Source organism: Lynx canadensis, chromosome A1 (assembly GCF_007474595.2).
Source record: "Lynx canadensis isolate LIC74 chromosome A1, mLynCan4.pri.v2, whole genome shotgun sequence".
Taxonomy (NCBI): domain Eukaryota; kingdom Metazoa; phylum Chordata; class Mammalia; order Carnivora; family Felidae; genus Lynx; species Lynx canadensis.
The window spans coordinates 147,066,570-147,082,979 of NC_044303.2; the positions used below are offsets into that span (position 1 = coordinate 147,066,570).

General features: G+C 37.4%; 1 protein-coding gene across 3 annotated transcripts in view; it reads left to right on the forward strand.

Moving 5' to 3' along the window:
• VCAN (versican) overlaps positions 1–16,410 on the forward strand; it is a 120,195-nt gene that overhangs the window by 41,156 nt on the left and 62,629 nt on the right. For 2 of the 3 annotated variants that reach the window (XM_030324106.1, XM_030324100.2), the window contains exon 7: positions 5,182–8,181. The exons of the other annotated variant lie outside the window; for it this stretch is intronic. In XM_030324106.1, coding sequence (XP_030179966.1) covers positions 5,182–8,181 — 3,000 coding nt within the window. The remainder of the gene's footprint in view (positions 1–5,181; positions 8,182–16,410) is intronic. 3 annotated transcript variants of the gene reach the window in all.

The window sequence follows — 16,410 nt, forward strand, 5'->3', positions numbered from 1 at the left end:
GTTTAATTAGGGAAGAAGTGGAATTATCCAACCTGACTATCTTGTTAGATTGCATTTTCTCTTGCTTTATATAAAACTGGCAAGACAAAACTTTTAAACAACCTTTTTTTTTCACCCCTAGGGTAAAACTTAAACCAAAGGCTGTCTGTAGCCACAAAGAATTCATCCTGATGTGTTTTAAATTATTTATTTAAATGAGGAATTCACATGAATGTATGAAATAAGATATTTCTATTCAAATACAATAATTACCTACTAAAAATCTACATAAAATTTGAGAAAAGTTTGAAAATTCAGGTCTAGTTTCCTTTTTTTTTCCCCTCTAATTCATTTGAATTCATATAACTTGGAAATATATAACTTCCAAATATCATGGTTCAAATTTTGGGTTTTTTTTTTTTTTCCAAACCAAAGAGTAATCTCATCTATTACAAATCTAATCTAAGGGTTAGATTCTTGTTTATTTCTTTCCTAAAACCTACTATATTCAAAATTGATTGGGCATATACAAAATTTAGAAGGCTCAGTCATAACATAAAAATCTTTCTTAGTCTTTCTTAAACTACATGCAGTGCCAACTGCTTCCCCAAATTGCTAAATCTTTTTTCAAGGATTCTTTTAATGTATATATTTTAAACAATGTAAAAAATACTCTCAAAATGACTTGACTGCTGTTCACTTTTCCCACACAGTTGAGGTGTGACTAAGTTTTTAGGGTAAAGTTTATAAGAGTTGTGACCTTAGCAACAGTTCCAAAAGTGATTCCAGAGATGTATAGATGTTTGGTCAAGCAGGGGAATTTAGAAGTATAACCATATTTTTCTTGTTTGCTTTTTACCAAATGTAGATGGTGTTTTTAAGCCACTTCCTGGTGAATGAACAATTCTAAAACCTCACTTATAATTCTATTTTCCTTTGAACATTACTGAATAGAAATTTAACAATGGCTGATGACAAACATAATTAGAATCTGTTCATGTCAAGTTGATTTTAAAAAACCAGGAAATTAATACATTTATGAAATAAAATGTTCCTGTGTTATTTCCCTGTGGCAATTAAACTAAATTGTGCACTTTTGATTTTTTTCCAAGGTTGGAGACTTAGGACTTTGAAAAATCACCCATACATCCCCAAATTTGAGTGAATCAAAGCCATTCAAGACTCATGATAATCTCTCATGTAATATCATTAATGATCTCCAAGCCAGGGAGATACAGCACGTTTCCCAGAAAAACCATTCTAATATCCCATTACCATCATTCTCAGATATTTTTTCTAATTATTTAAATTCATTTCATTAGACATTGAGCCCTTTTTTCCTTTTTAACTTGGAGACCAAAATCTAAATAACAGCCATATCTATTATTGAACACAATTGTTCATTTGTCCCTAGGCATCTTCCTCAACTGAAACAATGTCCTTGTTTTGAAATGTTAATTTCTAAGCCCCTGGATCATCTATGTGATCTTGCTTTGAACCTTCATTATTTTTTATGTCCCTCTGTTTGATTAAGCTAGGGAGCTAGAAATTATGGTTTAGAGAAGGTGAAACAAATTCTCACCACTTCATATGCTACATTTTCACCTATTTGTTCACTTTTAAAAGTACCCTACCCTTCTAACCTTTGGGGTGCTTCTTATTCTCTTCGTGCCCTCGATCATAATCTGATCATAGGCACCCAACTAATCTTTCCCTAAATGGTATTTTAAATATGTTTTCTGTTTATTGAACTTCAATCTGTTAGCATTCAATCACTCACTCATAAAACTTTTTAAAAATAGTTTGAATTCTAATACCACTGTTCCAACCTTTACGCTTTATTTAACAATGAACTCAGAATCAACTTATTGAATATCCACTCTATTTGTGAATTCTCATATTTACAGTTATTCACGTATAAGACATTTTCATATAGAAGAACTAATTTGAAATTAATAATTTTCATATAATGTACGCATCCTGGGTGTGTGTTAAATCGACTGTCGTGCTGCTAGTAGGGGCTTTATGTTTTATTGGGAAAATCTGCCTCGTGTCTTATAACAGAAGCACAAAGAAGATAGTCCATAGGACATAAAATATATAAGTACAGTGATCCAAAACATCTGTATGGCAGACAGCTGCAAAGGTTGGAAGGGAGCTTTGTGGGAAAAGAAGTATGCTGATTTCTGTTGGCTTTCTCATTAATGAAGTTGAAAGGACACTGGTAGTTTTCCAGTTCAGAGATCTCTCCATGTGAATTCTTCTGGGAGGACACTTTTGGAATAATTTGGAGTTGCATTTTCACCTTTATGATAGTCATCATTAATATAGCAGCCTTTATTCTTAAGATACCTCTTTGTAGATATTTGTGGTTTTTGAAATTATTTCCTCTTCTTGAAATGGTTGAGCAAATGGCACAGATAATCAGATATTCTGAGTTAGGATGGAAATCAGCTGTTAAACTGACGAAAAAGCCACCCAACCCCAAAGGAAGTCTGAGGTTTTCCATTCCAAATAGTAGAATTAATTAAATTATAAGCAGACTTTTAAACAGAGCTCTAAAATTATTGAAAACCCTTGTTTGTGAAAACAAAGTCACAGAAATCCTGGCTTTGTAAGGGAGATTCTCTGAGACGTAGTGCCGTTGCTTTCCCATGCTCCAGGACTAGAGGAAGGCAACACCAAATGGTACAGTAATAATCGACAGTGACGTACAGTTTCATCTTTAAAATATGAGTCCTTCATTTTTGGAACACTATAGAAGCATTTTCATAGCATCATAGAAAGTTGCTAGCACGGAACTTGGATTGAGACATAGGACAACCTGATCCACAGGCCTTCTGTTTGACCCTAATGCCATATCATCGCCTTTTAAGTTAATTTCACCAGCCACGAAAATACTCTGAGAAAAGCAAAATCAGCTCTCTTGCTGTCATTAACAATAATGCGATTAATTTTTCTCTAATAAGCAGTGTCATAAGTGTTTATGTTATGTTTCCATGGGAACTTTTTCTGCATGTATATTTTACTGTTTCCCAAAAGAAAGCTGTTATAAGACAAACATGATATTTGGCAGTAAAATGAGGTAACAGTTATGGAATTTCAGAGGATAGAGAATTGAATTAGAAGAAAAAGAGTCAACCACACTTTGGCTCCTTTAGTTGTTCATGTCAATCAAAACAGACCAAAGCCTCTTCCAGGAAATGAATATAGAAAAGGCTTTTCTTTACAGAGAGAGAGAGAGAGAGAGAGAGAGAGAGAGAGAGAGAGGGAGAGAGAGAGAGAGATTATTTAGTATGTTTTTGTTTAGTTTTGTTCCAACACAAAAGGGTAAATAGTAACAGACTTCGAGGAATATTTCAATGTTACCATACTGTAAATGACCAGCAAGTTTTCATTATAAAATTCGTGGATCTGAGCTTTAGAATGGTCTGAAGAATGACCACAGCTAATAACAGCTCATAGCAAACAAAAATAAACAACATGTTACAACTCAAGTCTGATTTACAACAAAGTCACATCATCCTATCTTCAAATTTTCTAATAGACTTTAGTTTTTAGAGTACTTTTAGTTTTTAGTTTTTAGGTTCACAGTGAAAGTCAGTGGAAAGTGCAGAGGTTTCCTATTTACCTCCTGCCCCCTCTGGTGCGTAGCCTCCCCCATTGTCAGCATCCCACACCAGAGTGGTACATTTGTTACAATTGATGAATGCATGTGGACTTATCATAATCAAAGTTCATAGTTTACATAAAGGCTCATCTTTTGTATTGTACATTCTGTGGGCTTGGACAAATATGTGATGACATATATTTACAATTCTAGTATCATACACAGCAGTTTCAGTGTCCAAAGATCATTAAATTTTGACAGAGTAGATGGAGTTCAAAGATATCCACTTTGGTTTTCCCTTTGGAAAACTCCTGTTTGGGGATTATTGAGAGTGAAACACAAGGTATTACAAATACTACAGATATTGCAACTCTTATCAGGGAGACAGGCAATATGCATACAACTATTTTAAATCATACAGGATGTGGCGAAATAGTGACTACGTGTTTCCTTAGAACAGTTCCTTCTGAATTTAGTGGTGACTACTTTTTGATTTTTGAAAATCCGATTTTTTTTAAGAAACAAAAATCTTTGCGTACTAAGCCGCTGCATTTTCCCTATGTTGAAAAGGAATCTCGTCTATAACACCGTCACTTTTACACACATTTTACATTTCTTTAAACAGGACAGGCCATTCCTTGTAAATCTGGAGTTATTATAATGTAGCATTTTATGATGACATGTTACTTTTTATTGCCTGAGACCGTTCTTTCTGATGCTCGGAGTTGTTTCCAGTGATTTGTAATTACAAACCTAAAATATATCATGTGGGTACTTCACTTCCTGGTCTATGTTCGTATTTCATGCTAAAGTAAGCCTGGAACCAAGACCCTTAAGAGTTGCAAACATAGTGTGTGGAACGTAGAACAAAACACAGAAGTATCAAAAATGCCAAGCAGCCTCTGCCAGAAACATCTTATTGTTTATTAGAAACAAGGCTGCACTGCAGAGTGGAAAGGAAGATGAAGACAAATGTCTCAACACCTGGAATCAAGTGAAGAGTGGTATTAAAATGTTTAATATCCTGTTTTTATGAAACCCCCCACATTATGGACGATGTAATAGTTTACATGTATCTTGGGTACATTTGATGTGGCTTTTTTGTTGTTTTGCAATCTGAGGCACTCCCTCTCCCCTGAGACACAGTGCAGCTTGAAAAGGAGGGAGAAAGATAGAGGCAGAGTACACAGGAACCCTTCAGGAGAGTAGTATTACCAAGTTTTCCTACTAAGCTTTGATTTGCTGCTGTACTTTCTGATAAGTAACCTATCCACTGTTTCCAAACTCTACATTCATATTTTTTTGGACTTCTCTTTATCTTAAAATACATAATATTCATTTTCCCTAACCAAAAACAGTCATTCATACTTACGGGTAAAAGCAGTGATAACCCTTACGATATGAAACAAGTGATCAGTTTGTGACTATAAAATGTTCAATTGTCTGAGTTAATTTAATTATAGTTTCTAGATTCCCTTCATCACAAACGCTTTTGGGTCACCCCAAAGTACACAGCAGCACTTGACAAACACTGGACGTACAACTTTTTATTAGTGACTTGTCTAATCAACTCTTTGAAATTATTTTTCTAGCTAAACAGAATATATCAGAGGCTACAACCATCGAACTGAATATCCTTGCAGAAACTGCATCATCCAGTTTTTCTGAAGAACTACAAATGGTACCTGACAGAACAACACCAGTCATCCCTTTAATCACTGACTTACCTATAATTACAACAAAGTTCCCTCCTGTGGGAAATATAGTCAGTTTTGAACAGAAAACCACAGGTCAGTCTCAAGCTGTCACACACAGAGTAGCCACTGAATCATCCACACCTACTGGGAGTACCAGAAAGCCTTGGGATTTGGACTACGACTCACCTTCTGCATCAGGACCACTTGGAGAGCCAGACATATCTGAAATTAGGGAAGAAGCACCCCAAAGTACAACCGTCATCCCCCGTCCTGCTCCTGGTTCATGGGATGGTGTCAGGGAAGACATACAAACACGAGAATCAGTTACCCAAATTGAACAAATAGAAGTGGGTCCCTTGGTAACATCTATAGAAATCTCAAAGCACATTCCTTCCAAGGAATTGTCTGCAACTGAAACACCATTTGTATCTACAACAATGACGTTGGAATCCAAAACTGAAAAGAAAACAGTAAGCGCTATTTCCGAATCTGTGACCACAAGCCACTATGGATTCACCGTGGGAGAAGATGACAGGGAAGACAGAACATTTACAGTTAGATCTGGTCAGAGCACCTTGGTCTTTAGCCAAATACCTGAAGTTGTTACAGTGTCAAAGACATCAGAAGACACCACCTCCACTCAACTAGAGGACAGGGAGTCAGTCTCAGCCTCAACAATTATTTCACCTGTAACTCTGCCTGACAGTAATGAATCATCTACGGACAAATGGGAAGAGAAACAAACTAATGGAAGGATAACTGAAGATTTTTTTGGCCAGTATGTGTCTACTACACCTTTCCCATCACAGCATCATACAGAAGTAGAATTGTTTCCTTATTCTGGTGATAAAAGATTAGTCGAGGGAATATCCACAGTTATTTACCCCTCTCCACAAACAGAAATGGCACAAGGAAGAGAAAGAACAGGAACACTAAGTCCAGAGTTGAAAACAGATACTTACACTGATGATGAGATACAGGAAAAGATTACAAAAGATCCATTTCTAGGAAAAATAGAGGAAGAAGACTTCTCTGGAATGCAGTTCTCGACCACTTCCTCAGAGCAAGTTCATCTTACAGAGTATTCAGTGGAAATGACCAAACCTTTTTATTCTCCAGCCCTGACAACAACAAAGCCCCCAGAAGCAAGAGATGTGGAGGAAGACTTTATGACAACACCAGTTGAATTAGAAACAGATGGCTATCAAGAAACTACAAAGTATGATGAGGGTATTACGACAACACATTTGAGCCACAGCACTTTAAATGTGGAGGTGGTCACTATATCAAAATGGGCATGGGATGAAGATAATACAACATCGAAGCCTTTAGAGTTCACAGAACATGCAGGCCCTCCAAGATTCCCCCCTGCCTTACTCACTACTACAGAAGTGAGTGGAAATGATAAAGAAATCCCAAGTTTCACTGAAGATGGAGGAGATGAATTTACTCTTTTTCCAGATAGTACCCAAAAGCCATTAGAGGAGTTAACTGAGGAAGATACAACAGGCCACGGGAAATTCACAGTTGGATTTCAGCCAACTATGTTAACTGGTATTGCAGAAAAGCCAACTTTGAGAGATTCTACAATCGAAGAAAGAGTTCCACTTGTCACAAGCACGGAAGGCCAAGTTGTTTATGCAACTACAGAAGGAAGTGCTTTGGATGAAGGAGAATATAGGGATGTCTCTAAGCCAGTATCTACTGTCCCCCAATTTGCCCAGACTTCAGAAGTAAAAGGATTGGCATTTGTTAATTATAGTAGCACCCAAGAATCTACTACTTATGTAGACACTTCCCATACCATTCCTCTTTCTGTAATTCCCAAGACAGAATGGGGAGTGTTGGTACCTTCTGTTCCCTCAGAAGGTGAAGTTCTGGGTGCACCCTCTCAAGACATACATGTCATTGATCAGACTCATCTTGAAGCAACTCTTTCTCCTGAGAGTCTAAGAACAACAACAAAAATCACGCAGGGAACAACTCAAGAAGAATTCCCTTGGGAAGAACAGACTTCAGAGAAACCAGTTCCTACTCTCAGTTCTGCAGTTGACACAGCCAAGGAGGCAGCAACACCTTTAGATGAACAAGAGAGTGATGGGTCAGCATACACAGTCTCTGAAGACAGATTGGTGACAGGTTCTGAGAGAGTCCCAGTTTTAGAAACAACTCCAGTTGGAAAAATTGAGCATAGTATGTCTTATCCACCTGGTGCTGTCACTGAGCACAAAGCAGAAACTGATGAAGCAGTAACACTAATGCCAAGCATAGGATCAGAGGTGTCTTTAAGTCCAGAGCCTGAACGAAAGTATGAAACAGAAAGTACTAGTCCAGGGGGATTTGTATCACCTTTCGGCACCCATGTTACCCAGCTTATAGAGGATACCACTACTGAGAAAAGAGAGAAAACATCTCTAGATTATATGGATTTAGGCTCAGGATTATTTGAAAAGCCCAAAGCCACAGAAATACCAGAATTTTCAACAATTAAAGCCACCGTTCCAAGTGATATCACTGCCACCTTCAGTTCAGTAGAAAGACTCCACACGACTTCATCCAAGCCGTCTCCAGCACCCACTGAGAAACCGCCTCTCATTGACAGGGAACCCGGAGAAGAAACAACCAGAGACATGGTAATCATTGGAGAATCAACGTCTCGTGTTCCTCCCGCTACACTCGAGGATGTTGTAGTGAAGGAAACAGAAACTGATATTGATAGAGAGTATTTCACAACTTCAAGTACTCCATCTGCTACACAGCCAACAAGACCACCCACTGTGGAAGGCAAAGAGGCCTTCAGACCTCAGGCGCTTTCCACTCCAGAACCCCCAGCAGGGACAAAATTCCACCCTGACATAAATGTTTATATTATTGAGGTCAGAGAAAACAAGACAGGTAAGTCTTTGCTTTCTAGACATACCAGTCAAGGCAATCTGCATTTTATCTTGAAAATTACTTTTGGAAAAAAAAAATCAACCTACCAAATGCTGCCATTAGAAGATAACTGGAGTGTGAAAATTTCTGTATTTTAGCTGCATATATTTGTACAAGAATTGGAAGAATATGTTATTTGGAAGAATGTTAGATACGAGTGTGTTTTTTAAAGTTCTAAGAAGCCCTGCTTTGTCATCTAATATAACCAATCATCACTGTTACATCACTTCAGAACATGCAGAACAAAATGTTTTAATTTCAGTGTCTTTCCATGCATTACTACTCAAGTGTAGTACTAGACTGTGTTAACATTCCATCGGTCTTTAACTATTAACCTTCAGCACTTACATTGTGGACAGCTAAAACTGTATTGGCACATGTCTAAGGCTGATAGAAAGATGTCTACAGGTGTGCTTTGCGTTTTCTCTCCCAGGATTTTGTAGGTTTGTTGTACAGCTTGTGGGGTGGGTAACAGGTCTGTAGTTTAAATGTTATTTTATGAAAGTTCAACATACTGTTAAGCTGTTGTCTCTTGGGTATTTTAATAAGGCTCTGAATATTTACAACAAATACAATCTAGCTCAGTTCTAGGAAATGCTATAATTCATTGTGTCACATATAATTTCAGATATGGATATGTCAGCATTATCTCTGCTCCCTAAAAAACAGGCTGTAATGTTACTTATTTTATGATATCATTGTTTTATCTCTAGGAATTTTTATGATGCCTTCTATTCTGCTCAAATATTTTATTTATCTCTCCAGCAAAATTCCTAAAAGCAGTTTCTTTACATCGAATAATACTTGCCATTTTCATTATCAAATGCAACTTATTCCTTCCTAAAGGTCAGACCACACCATCTTTTGAATTTGGTAAGCTGAGCTGAGAACACATAGTGCATACAGTTTAATAGATCAATTCAGGTTTGTATCTTTTTAATTTAGAAGTTAAGATCACTGATTTTAGTTAAATTGCTGTATACTAGTTTAAATATGTGATTTGAAAGAATAGTGATTTTTCCTTTACCGGGGTCTGAGAGGTTGGGCTAGAAGAATTTTTTTTTTTTTTTTTAGCAGGTTCTCTCTCTTGCTGGTAAGACATTCCCCTCAGGGTGTCATTTTCTTAAAAGTGATGCTATCCTCATTAGAGGATACCTATTGGAGTGTACCTATTGGAAACAAACAGGTCGCTCTATTCGTCAGGTCAGCTGGCTTCCATTGCTGTAGGTGGCAACTTCACAGTCATAGTATCTAGAATTTTCTCAGTGTAAAGCCTCTGGCAGAGCAGTAAGTAGAAAGGAATACATTCCCAGAGTATTGAAGGTAATGTCCACTGTCTAGTACAGTTGAAAGAGGCCAGGATTGGACATTATTGTTTTGCTAATGATAGTTTCTTGGAAACTATCTCATGTTTCCTGTTTCTTACATTCCCTTTCCACCTTTTGAAATTAAGATTAGAAAGACTGACTATGCAGAAGTTTTTCCCAATTTAGATTACTCTCATGTTAACGTAGATTCTACGCTGAATCAAATAATATAGGAAACAGTAAAACCATTCTGCACTTAAAAACTTTTCTAAATGGGAAACTGTGTGATAAGGTTAGGGTGATCGAGTTAAAAAATAGAAAGTGTGAAACTTTATCTTCCTGGAAAAATTGGCAGTCATAAAAAAAAAAATCTAAGTTTATAAATGGTGACTCAAAATGGTGGTTCTGAGTAACTAACCCAGAAACCGTTTTATACAAAGGTGCATGTTTATATTTGAGGTGTGAACTTAATTCAGCTGGTCTGGGAGACATGCCTAGGTGTGTCCTCTGCCTTCTTCCACTTTGAAAACATGGGGCCATGATTCTCTCTCATACTAGTTTTCCTTCAGCATTGATAACAATAGGTCAGAAAAGTCTGCAACGGGAATGGTCGGGATTCTACATCAGGAGGAGATTCCGGTGTGTGGGTAGTAGGGCAGGGGCCAAGGGAAGAGATAGAACTATAGCCTGTAGTTATCTTGTTCCCTCCCCCTCTCTCTCTGTCTCCCTTTTTCTCTATCTTACATCTACCTATCATTTTTGTACACTTGAAAGAGGCCATTCTCCTGAGGACTAAAAGCATTGTTTATTGTCTTGGTAAGACAACAAGGTTTCCTCAGCTCCAACTGCTGACTTTTACTAATTTTACTTCTTTTACACGAGAAAGTTAATTTTTTAAGCATCTTGAACTTTGGCAACGGAAAACCTTAAAGCAGATGTTAAATTAATGAGTTCTAAGGCAGGTGTACATTAATAAGGAAAAATACACATGTGCCTGGAAACCAACTTTTTATGTATCAAGGCACATTTTCCCAGATTGGAAAATCCTTGGTTCACATATGAACTTGTATAAATCTATTCACAAACATAGAACCCCCCTCTACATGTACTATATGCCCAAGTAAGCAAAAATGCCACCCGTGCTACACTAAACCAAGGCATTCATAATTTTTTGCTGTGCTCAGCAAGTCATGTAAATCTCGATTTTTTTTTTTTACTACTATGAAACAAAACATGCTACTCAAGACACGTTTATGTTATATTTGCTGAAATGGATCTTAATAGCAGCTTAAGGTGCTGTTGCTGGAGGGCAACTGTAGTTAGCAGTTAAAAAAATCTGAAGGAACTTTTCAGCTCATAAAAGTTTTATGAGCTGAAAAATGCTATGGGGTGTGTTTAACAGTGGTTCGGGGGATACTGAAAACATGACTCCTGTCTACTTCAGGAGTAATTTGCACACCTGCATTTTGAAAAATTATTGAAAGCTTTTCTTTGTGAACATGTATGAAGTCTACAGGATTTAATGGTGTAGAAAGTTTTTTCAATTCTGGGCTTTTTTTTTTCTTTTTTTTAAAGAATGCTCCCCTGTATCATCTGAAGTGTCACATGTTGGGGTGACAGAACTGTGAATGTTTTGAAAAACTGGTATACTGTTATCTTTAAACCAAAGAATGATTTGTAAATGTGCAGATATTAAATCTGAATGTTATTATGCAAATGCTCATAGTTATAACCTTAAAATAGATGGCTTATTAGTTTGTTTTTTTTTAAATGTGTTTGTATATACAACATCCTATTTGTCAGGCCAGCTTGATATTATTTGTTTTGTCAGGTGGTCTTTTTTGCTAGTTTTATAATTTACATCTAAGTATAAGGCAGGTGTAAGGCCAATATTAAACTAAAATGACATAAGTATTAAGGTACTGATAAAATTATTAATGTAATGGTATTAAAAATTAGTGACATTTTGAGAAAGATAATTTTGGCCTCTAAATTAGAATTCATTTTGTTTGGTTTCCTTATTGGTAATTATGGTACCTTATTGCTTATATCATTCAGAAATAACTCTCATATTACCAATTCCTCCTGCATTTGTATCTGTACTTTGGAGTGGTGTACATAATGCTAATATCACTGAGGACAGGATGAAGGATAAGGGATGTTGGCTCTGGGAACAGGAGATAGATGTCTGGGCGAATGGCAATATTTGTATCATTGGGTGCACAGTCATCATTTTTTGAAAGGCAACGTTTATACAAGATAGCTTCATATAATTTTTTTTTTCTTTTTGAGAGAGAGAGACAGAGTGAGAGGAGGGAGGGGCAAAGGAAGAGGGAGACTGAATTCTAGGCAGCTCCAGACTGTGAGCTGTTAGCACAGAGCCTGACGTGGGACTCGAACCCACGAACCACGAGATCACCACTTGAGCCAAAGTCATATGCTTAACCGACTGAGCCACCCAGGTGCCCCAGCTTCATATAATTTTTAAAAATCATGTATTTTTCATTTTTATAGCATTTATAATGTAGAAAAATTACTTTAAGATTCTTTATTATATCAGATTCCTTTCTCCAAACAAAATCTTATTAGGGACACTATATTTTGAGCACCTGAAAGAGTGGCTCTTCTGGTTAATATGTGAAAGGCAGCTCTGTTCCCCACTATACCCCAACACTGCACCATTCACGTTCATATTTGAGAGGAGATCAGGAATCAGATCTTATTTTGTGGCAGTTTCTAAAATAACATGTACCTCATGGGACACCTGGGTGGCTCAGTCGGTTAAGTGTCTGAGTGCAGCTCAGGTCATGAGCTCGCGGTCCGTGAGTTCAAGCCCTGCGTCGGGCTCTGTGCTGACAGCTCAGAGCCTGGAGCCAGCTTCAGATTCTGTGTTTCCTTCGGTCTTTGCCCCTCCCCCACTCGCACTCTGTCTTTCTCTCTCTCTCAAAAATAAATAAAGCATTAAAAATTTTTTTTTTTTTTAAATTTTTTTTTTTTCAACGTTTATTTATTTTTGGGACAGAGAGAGACAGAGCATGAACGGGGGAGGGGCAGAGAGAGAGGGAGACACAGAATCAGAAACAGGCTCCAGGCTCCGAGCCATCAGCCCAGAGCCTGACGCGGGGCTCGAACTCACAGACCGCGAGATCGTGACCTGGCTGAAGTCGGACGCTTAGCCGACTGCGCCACCCAGGCGCCCCTAAAAAATTTTTTAAAGTACAATAACATGTACCTCAAAACACAGCTAGAAAAAGAATAATAACTTCTAGCGAATTCAAAAGAAAGCAGCAATAATAATTCATTCCTGAATGAATTAATTTAACTTGAGAACATTTTTAAATTGGTCTGATTATCAATACTTTTATCTCAGTATCATAATATACATTTCTTGATGTTTACCTTTAAATAACTTTGTGTGTTGCTGAATAAAGCAAATGAAGCAAGTCTAGTTTCAATCTTACCAATGCCTGTGTGTAATCAAAGTAATGTATAGTTACATTTCAGAACATCACATGTATGTGCAGAGCTAAGTCATCATCGAGCTCACACTTGGAGCTCGATACTTTCGGGGCATGGTATACATATATTTTCATGTTTGAACTTCAGAGATAATTTGCGAGACAACTAGGGAAAGTACCGCTAATAGGGAACGGAGGCTCATGGTTTGTGTTTAGTTTGCTGCTAACATTGGGGGCTGCGGATGCTATTCAATACCTGCCGTGGCAAGAGAACAGCATCCTGAAATTTGTGGCGCTGGTTCTGGGCTGCTTCTTCCCTTCAGAATTTCGGAACGCATCCCTGAAATTGGATGGGGCCAGCGCTTGCACACGTGAGTGGTTCCCTTTGCTGGTCTCCAGCTATGGCTCCCTGCCAGAGAAGCACTTTCTCTTTTTTCTGGAGGGAATTAGGATGGCTTTCCCCATCTCTCCTTGGCTGCCTGAAATCTAGAAAAGGATCAAGTTCCTCTCCTAATAGTCAAATAATGAAAAGGGAAGAGACTCTCTTCCCTTTGTTTCTATACTACGAAGAAAAGAATTGACCTTAGTGTTGCTAAATTTATTAGTGAGTTTAACACTACATTACAGACCAGCGGTTACCTTTTTAGAAAGTCCTTCTAAGTGAAATATTTTTTATGTGTAACATATACATGCACACACTGCTCACATATAGACATGCAGACACAAACACATAGTAGACTGTCAATTTCTAAATGCTCTATGAATGTTTTATTAACCCACCCACCTCGAGATACAATTCAAAAAACTGAAATTGTCTCTTCACAAGTTAACGTTTAATAATAAAAGACATGTTCCATAGATAACTAAAAAGAACTTTATTATCTTCCTAACATGATCCGATGCCTATTCTTTCTGAAAATAGCATTTGCCATTACAACTTAGTGTTATCACAACTACTACTGAGGTGGGGCTTTATTTAAAGACAAATACCACTTATCTGTCACTGGCAATGAACTCGAGAGAAAGGCACACACTGTCTTCCAGCATAGCACAAGCAAGGTTTATCTTGGTAAAGGCAAAGCTACAACACGCCTAGTCCTTTGACAGATATTACAAGAGGCACAGAATAAACATAAACCATAAACTCTGCTTCCAAGGACTTTAAAGGCATAGAGCATTTCTGGGGAGCCAATATTAACACAATCAAACATAACTGCAGTACGGAAACATATAGTTACACACAAGGTGATGTGGTACCAGCTATAAATGGCAGCTGGGGTCAGTGAATGAAGGAATCACTGGAGGCATAGAGGTCAGAGAATATTCTGTGAGAAGGATGAGGCTTCAGCTGGGTCCTTGTTGGAGAGGAAGATCAAAAACAAATTACTGGAAACCAGTTATTAACCTTTTGCTGCCTAACAGAGGCTCATCAGTGGGGACTAAGGAGCCACAAATATAATCAGACACTTTTCTAAATAGCACCAGTATGACAGAGGGTCACAGCCTGCTTTGGAAGATGAATGCCTTCTTAGTATTCACCTAGAAACCTGCACAGTGTGTGGAAACCAGAGATATTCAGCCAACTTCTTCAGGAGGCAGTGTTCTCATAGTACTTTCTTATCCTTCAGTGATTCATGCTTTTTTCATAAATGTAGCATCTTCTGTAGATTAAATATGTTTAACTTTCCAAAATGTATTCCCATGTCATGGTTCAAAGTGCCACACCTTTAAAGTTAAATGGCATAAAGCTACTTTACGAAGGGTAGGCTACGTACTCTAAAAGGTGAGTTAAAGATTTATAACATCTAATTCAAGTGATTTTTGACCACTAGTATTACAGAAACAAGTGCTAAAGATTGGAGAGTCTGGAGTCAGTCCTTCTTTTATTTATCCATGGTGTGGACCCAGAAATTTCTTAATTTCTTTGTCAGAACTTTTTGCCAGCAAAATAGATGTAATGGTTATTATGTATAGAAGGAATAGTACTACCTAAACTTTGACCCATACTCTTTTTTCCAAGCCACAGAGATTATGAAACAAGGAAAATGATCACCTACCTATAAACACACACGCGCACACACACACACACACACACACACGTGCATACATATATACACACCTGTACATATAATATACCAATATATTTTTTTCTCTTTTACTCAAGTCAGGTAATTACCATGTACAAGATACTACACTAGAACTGGATTTTTGGAGCACGCTCTGTGACGTTCTAAATGAACATGGGTACATAGTCTGTTGCGTTCATAGGATACATGGAAAAGACAGTTGACACAGTGTAAAGAGCCTTGGAAACAGTCCTGAGTTCTTTGTCAGCATTGTTATTTCACTCTGTTTGGCCTTAAAAATTGCTTTATCTCCAGAAGCCTCAGTTGTTGTAATGTTAAAAATATACAACAATACTACAAACTCACTAGGTTGCTTCAAGGATAAAGGGATCTCTTCAAGGGTTTGCCCATCACTGTGGTAGAGATATCATAGAGTTAATATATCATGACAACAAAGCACCAAGCATAGTGCCTGGCACATGGGAACTACTTAGTACAAATTAATCCCATGTCTGCTTTAGTAATTATTTTATTCTGGACTTGTAAATGTAGGAACACTTAGATGGTTTTGTACTGTAAATAGGTAAACAATGGAATTATCTTAAAATTCAGGATTTATACAGCAGGGAGCCAATTGTAATTACACCATAGTATCTGTGTGACTGTAAGAGCTTTTTAAAATTTTAATCCTCTATGAATTGTGTTTGTCTAGGGTGATGCCATTTTGGGTGCAAATCAGAAGCAGCTGCAACCCTTATTTAAAATTTAAATATAGTATTGATTCGACAGTACCTATATGTAGAAGCCTTTAGCTTTCTGCTCTTTTTCGTGTGTGAAAAAACTTGGGCTTATGATTTTGATAACTACCAATCCATTTTTTTTCCAAAGAAAAAGATCTTATTACAAATTCTTTATAAAATTGTCCAGGTACTGGGCCTAGTCTCTTCTTGCATATTCATGGAATGCATGGACATTCCCTGCTGTCTTTTTGTTGTTGTCAAGGAAACCCCCAGTTCTCTACACAGGGATTACATTCTTCTTTCTTAATAGCTCTTAGATCATTCATTTGTGCAATGAATAAAAAATGTATTCATGGGCCCAGACAGTGTTCAGAACGTTTTTGAGGGGAGGGATGTAGCCAAGGGGAGAGACGTGCATCGTGAGAGGAGCAAGAGGGATAAAGGAAAAGGGGAAAAAATGCTCCCTGAGGTTTCATTTTAATGAGGTAAAGCTAAAAATGTTATGTTTTTAATAAGGCTTGCTTATTTTTTATCAGTGTACAAAGTGTATAACATTACACGGCAGTGAGGTCAGTTTGTCTGGTCCAAGAAGAAGGGTTGGTTATTCAGTGGCTTCATT